This window comes from Coloeus monedula (genome assembly GCF_965178545.1).
Source record: "Coloeus monedula genome assembly, chromosome: 5".
NCBI lineage: Eukaryota > Metazoa > Chordata > Aves > Passeriformes > Corvidae > Coloeus > Coloeus monedula.
This window is the reverse complement of record NC_138785.1, coordinates 34703644-34712764: the sequence shown is the minus strand read 5'-3', so window position 1 is coordinate 34712764 and position 9121 is coordinate 34703644. Positions and strand designations below refer to the sequence as shown.

Genomic DNA, 9121 nt, shown 5'->3' with positions numbered 1-9121 from the left:
AGACAACAGCAACAAGGGTGTTACGGCCGGGTGCTTCGGCAGAGATCCAAAGGCACACCTTTACATCCAAAAGATCGTCTTTAAAAGTACATTGCTTATTTCATATTCATCACCATCATGCATCATTCATTGCTTCTCTGGAGTTGCTGAGTATCATCCCATCAGCCCTATCTTCCTCCTTGGCTCCATTCCGTCTGGTTTCGGGTTCTTTTCTTCTGATTAAGATTTTCCAGGAATGTGAAGACCCCTTCCCCCCCCCCCCATCCTTCTCAAACTGGCCCCACCACAAACTACAGACATTCTACAGCATTACATTACAGAACCCAGGCAAAGCTTTTCTAACATTAAGGAACATAAAAAAACCAACATCGCAATACATTCATAACAATTATGGAACATGCGAAAAGCCAACATCACAATACTATTTATAACACAAAGTGAAAGACGCCGCTTGCAAAGATAATGGTCCATATCGCTGCGGTAGTGCCACGATAAATCCTTTGCCTTCCGTTCCCGCTGGCCGAAAGCAGCGGGTTCCCAGCAAGACTCCAGGGCAGAGCCCTGCGCTGGCGGCACAGAAGGCTCGGAGCGGCCGGGCAGGGGCAGTGCCGCGCACCGGGGGCTGTCCCGCTGCCAGCGCCGGCCCCCGGCCCGCCCGCCCCGGTGACGGCGGCGCGATGGCGGCGGGCGGAGCGCGGCGGCGCGGACGGCGCCAAGATGGCGGCGCTGCGGGACGGGGACTTCGCGGCGCTGCAGATCCTGCTGAAGGTGAGCGGGGCCGGGCCGCGGGGGGACGGGGCCGCCGTGCCGGGCCGCGGCTGAGCGCCCCCGCCTTGCTCCCCGCCAGGCGCCGTCCAAGGACGCCGTGCGGCAGCTGTGCCAGGAGTGCTTCTCCAGCCCGCCCGCCGCGCTCGGCCCGCTGGCGCAGCGCGCCTGCCCCGGGCTCGCCGTCAGCGCCGAGGAAGCGGAGCAGGTAGGGCCGGGCGGGGCAGCCGCGGGCTCCGGCGGGAGGGAGGGAGCGGGGCTGTGCGGGCGCCAGCACGGGGGGGTGGCCCAGGCCCTTCGGAAGGTGCGGGGCTCTGCGGCCGCTGCTGGAACGGGGTGTGCGCGGTAACGGCGACACTCGCCCGGGGCAGAAGGGAACGGGCTGAGGCTGCGGGCCGGAGGGCACCGAAGAGCTCAGCCCCTTCCTGCTATGGCTGTCGGGCCGTACTTGGATGCCCGAGGCTCTGGTGGTGTGTGTCTGCTGGCTGTGAAGGCCCGTCCCGTGCTGTATGTGGTGCTTTTCAACCCAGCGGAGCCCCTCTCCTCTTCCTTCCTGACAGCTGGTGTCTGCTTTGCACAACCTCACCCGGCACGTGGTGTACCGCGGCTTTACCAGGGCGGAAGACATCCTCTGTCTTTTCCCAGAAAACTTCCACCAAAATCTGAAAACCCTCTTGACTAAGATAATCTTGGAGAATATGTGAGTGCTACCGACCTGCCATTTGCTTTCAGCTGGAGAGTTAAAGCCTGCGTATGTGGTTTGATACATGGATAGTTAGCGACATGCAGAGTCTTGTTTCGGTGAATTTTGTGTGTGCCTTCGGCACAGCCACACAGGTTGGGATGAGAAGAACAGATTATGTCATCTGAGTGAAATGGTCAACAGAACACAGCCATGGGCACACAGAGTTTTCCCATGACTTTTGAAATGGATGTGGGCCACATTCCCAATATGCAAAGCCCCTCTTATCTTAACAACTGTGTGGTGGAAGAATGGTACTGATGACAATAAAACATAGAGGGCTGGATTTCCCCAATAAAAAATCCAGGTAGTATCCAGATGCCCATCCATTTGTCACTGTGGCTCAGGTGCAAAGGCATTGTAGGGGATAGAGCATACATGAGGTAGTGGCAGAGGGCAGTTCTGCTTGTACATCTCAGTGGTTGGGAGCCTATTGCTTTGATAAAACCAGGCAGAAAGGTCCAGGTTTTAAATGAGCTGCCCTTCCAGAAGAACCCATAGTTGGTCAGCAGTTTGCCTGCCATTACTCACCAGTCCCAGCCTTTCCATGGCACTCAGTAGCATAGGCAGTCTCTGTCCCCTGCTTACTGCTGGTGACCCTTCAGTCAGGGATAAGCCATGCTAAATGTTTGCCTCTTTTTTTTTTTTTTTCTCAGAGCATTGTTGATGCTGTTTTTCTCCACTTTTTCACAGCTCTGCTTGGAGGAATGAAGCACAAGCAAGTCAGAGTAAGTAGTTGTTCCCATCTTGATGCAGTTGATGTTTCCTGAAGTCATTTGAGCTTGGAGTTTAGAGCAGTGCATCCCAGCATGGCACAGGGTTATTCCTGCTGGGCTTAGATGGAGCTGTATGATTGTGGCATGGCAGAGCTTAGCAGAAGCCAACACACTTGTATTCAGATCCATGCTCCTGTGCTAAATTGTTTCTAGCTCAAGGAATCCTATTCAAAGCTCAGTCTGTGGCTGCAAGGCAGAGTGCAGTATATAGCAATTACTTGCAAAACTTTTGAAACTTAAGCACTCTGACTTCCCCATTCAGGTCTTTAAGGGATGTTCATATGCAATAACTGCACTGTAAAGGACGTGTATATATTGTGGAATACCTCATCCCTGCATTTCTTGTCAGTCCTGTGCATTCTTTCATTTCCATGCATCAGCAAGCACACTGCATATATTTGTAACTTGCTTTTCCCTTGCCTTTCTAAATACTGACGTAATTAAGGAGGGCCAGCTTTAACTAGGCTAGTTAGGTGTTCCTGCAGCTACAACACTTGGTTTTCTCCCCAGGCAATTTTCTTTGCAACTGTTCATTTAAAGGCTTGCCACTGAGAGCTGACATATAACAGAGTACCCCGAGGTCTGCATGGATCCTCTTTACCCTTTGCTTTGCCAGCAGAGGAGGTAGTGTCCAACAGCTAAACAGTATGGCAAGACCTGGAAATACACTGTCCCTCAAAGTTTTAATGGAATATGAATAGGGACAGGAAAGAAGCTATTGCCAAATGCTAATGCTTTGCTTACACTAAACAGTGTTCTAGTGTTACAGAATGCTTTTTCCTGTGTCCTTAGTGCTGTCATGTGTTAGAGATGAGAGCAGCAGAACACACTGGCTAAGTCTTCACAGCCCTGAAGCAAGGCTGGCTGTTTGGCTCTTGGAGCACCACCCAGGACCTCTGCTCAGACCCTTATGTCTTTGTATGTGTTAGATGAATATTTAACCCTGTTGGAATGAGACTGTCTCCTAGGAAATAATGGATTCTCTTAGTATTGTATTCATGAAGTATCTGACATGCATTACATAGGGACCAGGGCACTGGTCCAAGGCAGACGTTCCAACAGATCGATCTGTGTTAACATAAAAAAAGTGAATGGTTTCCTGCCCCTCCCAAGCCACCAGCAATCAATCTTTGCAAATTAACATACGAGGCTAAACAGATGCATTTTGTGTTCTTGCAAATGCTGCCAAGTGCCGGCCCTAACTGACTGTGAACTGGAATTTGTTCCAAAAGCAGGAGCAAGGCAGCCAGTTGTGCATTGCCCCCTGGAGCTCTGCTCAAGGAAGCAGCAGGAGCAGGGAGAGAGCGCCTTTCCCCAGACAGAAAGAAAATCAGTTAGGCAATAAAGCACAGAGAGGAAGCAACTTGAGTGTCTGTAGTCAGTAGGAAGGCTGGCAATCAACCCCTGGGGAGGACACTAAGCATCTTAGGATAGGCAGAATCCAGACAGTCTGCAACTGCCTGCTGAGACAGCTCTTCCCTTAGCAGCCAAGTTAGACCTGTCCTTCTTTCCTTGGGAGGGCTCAAGAAGTCTCCAGCTCTGGGCTATTGATGTCAGTATTGCACCAGACTGTTAAATGGTTTCTGTTAGGTTGCATGTAATTAGGATGATACTTGAAGTATTTTTAAGGAATGTGAAGATTGCAGTTTGCCAGTATGTTTGCTGTACTGCAGGCTGCTTTGGTTCCTAGGCTGGGGAATGTGAAATAACATGTTTTATATTGCTGGATTTTAGGAGCTTTCCTGTGTGCTTTCTTACCAGTTTCAGAGCAGAGCAATAAGCATGCAGGTGCCAGAGCAACACATGATGAAACACTAGTTGAGTGTAGCAGGCAGCAAGGCAGGGGATGAAGGTGTGGAGAAGACATGACTGCTCTCTGCTCCCAGCTGCTTTGGGAATTCACCTCTGCTTCTTTCACTGAACTATCATTGCATGTAATGATGGGAGAACCCCTTTTTACCCTTCGAGTGTCATGAGGAGGCCTTCAGAGACTGGCTTATTCCAGAGTAAAATGATGTGAAACCACGTAGTAGCACTAAATTTGTACGCTTCCCAGAGCCAGAAGTGGAGAGGCATGTGCATGGTGGTAGGCACAGGTTCCAGGGTCTGGTATCATCCTGTGCTGCTGGACCTAACAGAGCCATTTTTTGATCCCCCAGTCTCCCTGCCTCGGCTCGTGGACATGGACTGGAGGGTGGACATCAAGACGTCTTCAGACAGCATCGTAAGAATGGCAGTCCCTACCTGCCTGCTGCAGTTAAAGGTAATGGCAGTGGCTGGGAAGGACTGAAATAATGAAGTCCAGCACCTGACTTGCCAGGGCAAACCAGCTCAGACAGGCATGTGGAGCTTGCCTCTTGCCTGGTGGGCAGTTAGACTTTTTCAGAGATGATACCTGAAATGCCACAGAGCCTGGGAATGATGTCTCTGATGAAAGCTCTCTTGCACAGAAGTTTTCTGTGCATGAGGAGGTGAGAAGTCACCATGTTTGTTCCTAGTCACGATTGTTTTCTACAGAAAAAAAGAAGATAAATCCTGAAGCCATCATCCTTTAAGTCTAAGCACTCCATCAGCATGTTTAGCTGGCTTCATTAGTTGGGAAATGACTTTAGAGTACTAATAACTTCCTTCACTGGCACATCTATGATTTGGGGAGTATACCTAACTTACTGCTTGTGTTCTGCAGAGTTGTGGATCTCCCCAAACCAATAAAAATCAGATGGGTGGGATTCAGAGGAGGAGTTAAAATCTAATTTCTGTGTTTGGGGTGGGGTTAAGTATCCTGTGTGGTATCTGCTGAGATGCTTTTGATACAGATGTGGCTTCCTGCCATGAGTATCTTCAAAATTTCCCAATACTCATGGCAGTAGATGCTCACTTGCACTCTGTCAATGGGAGTGCATTTCACTAGTGGAGCACACAGCTTAGGAAATGTGCTGTGGTTCTTCAGGATGGAGTTGGATTCCAAATTCAAACTGTTTTGTTTAATCTGTATATTAAACACTGACTTTTGTAGTGGCCCTGGAAAAACACATGAATGAATTTTTTTACAACTAACATCTGCATTCCTATTTTAAGATTCAGGAAGATGCTGCCTTATGTGGAAATAATCCTGTTGTTTCTTCACTGACTGTGGAACTGAGCAAAGAAACCCTGGACACTATGTTAGAAGGTCTGGGAAGGATTCGGGACCAACTTTCTGCCGTTGCAAACAAATGAATGCTTAAGGGCATGGATTCCAGCAGCAAGGACGGGAAGTATTCTCTACCTACAGCTGTCTGAAGTTGCAGCCTAGTGTAGCATGTTATCTATTTCAGCAAAACAAAACTAAAGAGGTTTCTTTTTTGGATGAATGAGATAGCTCTTGAAAAGCTAACACTCAAATATTCATTTGGTTGGATGCTAAAAAGTGCTTTCCTATTATGTTGTTGAACAAAAGTTATTCACCATTTCAGAAGAGGATTTCTGGCTTAATCACAAGGGTCATAACTGGAAACAGCAAATAGCTGCAGCCAATGAAGCAAGTTCTATCTGTGTCCTGAAATGAGAATCTAAAAGGCTCAAGCTGGGTAATGGGCTGCTTTCTGACATGAGAAAAGGAGGGTGCTTCTCTGAAACATGCATGGACTGAGGTGCCTGCTGCATGTAGCACTCTCCCTCTCAGTGAAGCACAGCCATGCTGTAGATGGTTGTTATTGCTTGGAAATAGAGCAATGACGCTGCAACGCGTTCCCTTCTGATCAGCTTCATAGCACCGTTCGCAAAATGACTGTTCTGAACATCTTTAGCAGGAACTCATTTCCTCCTCCTGTTTGAAAAGGGAAAAAAGGAGTTCAGGTGATTCATGTTTGGGGTTTATTGGACTCTGGGCTTTGCCTTTGCTGCACAAAAACCATACTGGGAGAATAAAGAATTGAAGGCTGTTGTCTGTGCTGTAGGAAACCCCTCTGTGGCAATACATGCCTATACTTCTCCAAAGTGTTCTGTTGGTTGTGTAAATCTTCATTTAATTAAAGAATGAACTGCTAATTGATTTTGTGAATCCTTTTCAGTGTGGAGGAGATGTTTTCCTGGGTTACCTCAGTCTCTTTGTGATGGTCCCAAGTTTCTAGGCTAGTTTAATGGATGTTCATGTTTGTTGCTGAAGAAGGATCTTTTGTTTCCTGTTCAAATTGATTCATGATTTAAACTTCCTTCTCTTCATTATAATACAATTTCAGGACACCTTTTTCCATGGGCACCACCTCTGTACAATATTAGAGGTGATGACCCTGACCTAGAAGTTTATAAAAATACGTGCATTGAGAATGTGGAGGAGTTAAATGCAGAAAATCAACAAAATTCAGATTCTTCTTTCTGGTGAGCTTCTATAGAAGTCTGTATCCAAAAGTATTTATGGAAAAATCCAATCTTTCCTACAACACTGGGCTCTCCTTCAAGACATAAAACATTGTTTGTTGTGTGTGGAAACACAGAATCATTCCAGAAGGGTGCATAAACTACAAGAACTTTGTTAATTAATTTTATACATCCCCCAAAGTGCAGGCTAGAGTATAAGTGAAGGCTGTGCCTTTAAAAGATACTGGTGAAATGCAGCTTGTGCATCCAGATCAACTGTGTGATGAGTCCCTTGTCAAAGTCTACTTTGAGCAAAGATTATAATGCTTAATATGGTATCAAGGCAAACTGGTACATTTCATGTATAATAGGGACATCTGAATAGAGAAGATGGATATTTAAGAGTATGTTCTGTAAGAGTCAAGCTGTGAAAAACATCTCTAACAGACTACTTCAGTTCAAGGAAGTTTTGTTGCCTTTGCAGCCTAGCCTTAAAAAAAAGTCTCACATAGTTTATATAGTACTGTTTTAGAAGGTGAGAATCACAGAGGAGGCAAATAATGCAGGATGAAGTACTGCAGTGTTAGAGGAGCTGAGGAAGTCAAAATACAGTGGAAATCCTTGAGGTAAATACTGAAGTTACAGTCAAAATGTAGGGTCTAATGCAATGAAGAACTGATGCATGTTGGCATGTAAAACAATTACACAACTAGACTAGTTGTAAAGAAAAGAAAGACTTGAAAATGAAAAGGCTTTTCCAGTGGCAGAGTGGAGCTTTCTGCAGGTAGCTAAAAGTTGCTTGTGGAGTCATAATGAAAAGGAGTGTGCCCACTGGATCAGATGGCACATGCCAAACATCTGGTGACTTCAAGGGGTAGATTTCAAGTCATTCTGCAAGAAGACACTGGTATTTTCTAGCCACCATTTAGGATGCTGTGAGAGCTTGCCTTCAAATCTTTGCCTAAATTGCTAGGTATTTGATTGCTGGCTCTAATCTCCTTAGCCATAAGAGCTGAGACTGCTCAGAAAAAGGTACATAAAACAAGGGAGGCTGAGTAGGACTGTCATCCAGACAGCAGGAGAACTTCACATTAAAGTCCTTTTTGTGGAGACTGCTACATGGAAAGAGTAAATTGCCTGCTATTGCAGGCAATCATATGTGATCTTTTTCATAAAATTATTGCTCTCTTAAAATGAGTTAGATTTTCATCCTCTCTCCACATATTGCTGCTGTTTGGTAGGGCTAGCCTAAGAGATGATGTATTCATCCCTGTTACCAGTTTGTTACTGTGCCAATGCTGTCCTCTTTTGCTTGTTTTTTACCTTTCCATTTTTCCCTATTTAGGAAGCAGTAAAATCCCACTTTTGATGGCTAAGCCTTGTAAGCTCTGTGTTCTGTGCCTTTCAGAATTGCCGTGGCCATTCTTCACTTAACAGTTTGCATCTCCTTTGAACAGGGTCATCACCACAAGTGTTTCTGGAGGATTGTCCAAGGACATTACTAAAGAATGAACTGTCATAGTATGTGCATCACCTGAATGAACGCCTGCCAGGAAACCACAAGCCTTCATGGTGAAGTGGAGCTTAAAAGCTCCATCCTCGTTCCAGTGTTTGAGAAATAGAAAATTCATTTTCTACATGTACACTTGATAATGGTGCTAATTCAGTTACTGTAAGCAAAACAGTGATAAATTTATTTGTAAAACTCAAGTATGCGAGTTAAATTCAAATTGTAATTTCACAATCATACGTGTTGAATCTCTGTCAAAAGTGTTGAAAAAGCATTAAAAACGTTAAAGCCTACTCTGTATTATTCAAAACAATACAAACAATGCTTCCTTTTACTGCAAGAAAATGTGCACTTTAGGGTGTTCAGACTAAAAATGGCATAGATGTGATTGAGAGCAAGAAAAGCTTAGAAAGAAAATCCCTCTAAGATTCCTAGCTTCTACTTCAATTACTGATCTTCAAACACTGGTTTAAAACAGTAGAAAACTTTGTAAAACTCATAATGGCTTGGTAAAGGTATAATAATTACTCCAAATTTAAAGTTTTGAGTTTAATATGTGATATTTATATATTCAAGCTCTTCCAAAGCTACCATCTGTACAAAATTTTTTGCTTTGTTTTTAACTGAGGTCTTACTATTTCACTTCAAACAAGTTATTTTGTTACTAGTAATCTGGTTTAGAATTGTTTTGACCTAAGTTTAAAATGTTAGTTTCTATTTTTTTTGGTATCTAATTTTCACTGGATATAATAAAGTTTCTTTAACAGTATAGGTGTTATAGATCCTGCCCAGATCAGGATTGAAAAGGCATTTTGGGATCAAGAGACCAATCTGGGATAGGTCTCTTGTTAAATGAACATCTCTCTTAAAAATCACAACAGTCCAGCTTAATCTCGGTTTTTGGTATCAGGAGCAACATACCTAGTGGTGTAATTTCCTCAGCTGCTTTGTAACTGCCGTTATTCTGAGTCATCATAACCCCTACAAAAG

The 9121-nt window shown here is 45.0% G+C and overlaps 1 protein-coding gene across 4 annotated transcripts; it reads left to right on the top strand.

Moving 5' to 3' along the window:
* Positions 1–652: 652 nt before the first annotated feature.
* Positions 653–8754, top strand: LOC309573032 (COMM domain-containing protein 9-like). 4 transcript variants are annotated; one of them, XR_014226396.1, is made up of 7 exons: positions 653–768; positions 848–973; positions 1326–1465; positions 2201–2235; positions 4443–4546; positions 5362–6120; positions 8079–8153. XR_014226396.1 is itself a non-coding variant. In XM_082281662.1 (7 exons), exons 1-7 carry the CDS (start codon positions 678–680, stop codon positions 8141–8143), a joined length of 570 nt encoding a protein of 189 aa, XP_082137788.1. In that variant the 5' UTR covers positions 653–677; the 3' UTR covers positions 8144–8754. The 4 variants fall into 4 exon arrangements, 3 of the variants coding, with proteins under 3 accessions (XP_082137788.1, XP_082137786.1, XP_082137787.1); XM_082281662.1 differs by having other exon boundaries at positions 1411–1465; positions 5362–5455; positions 8079–8754; XM_082281660.1 differs by having other exon boundaries at positions 5362–5455; positions 8079–8754.
* Positions 8755–9121: the final 367 nt, after the last annotated feature.

Excerpts from the sequence above, each read along its gene's own strand:
- LOC309573032 (XM_082281660.1), top strand. The coding sequence starts at position 718 with ATGGCGGCGCTGCGGGACGGGGACTTCGCGGCGCTGCAGATCCTGCTG. Across the intron at positions 1,466-2,200 it reads AAGATAATCTTGGAGAATAT|CTCTGCTTGGAGGAATGAAG; the intron begins GTGAGTGCTACC and ends ACTTTTTCACAG. Across the intron at positions 5,456-8,078 it reads CCTGGACACTATGTTAGAAG|GGTCATCACCACAAGTGTTT; the intron begins GTCTGGGAAGGA and ends TCCTTTGAACAG.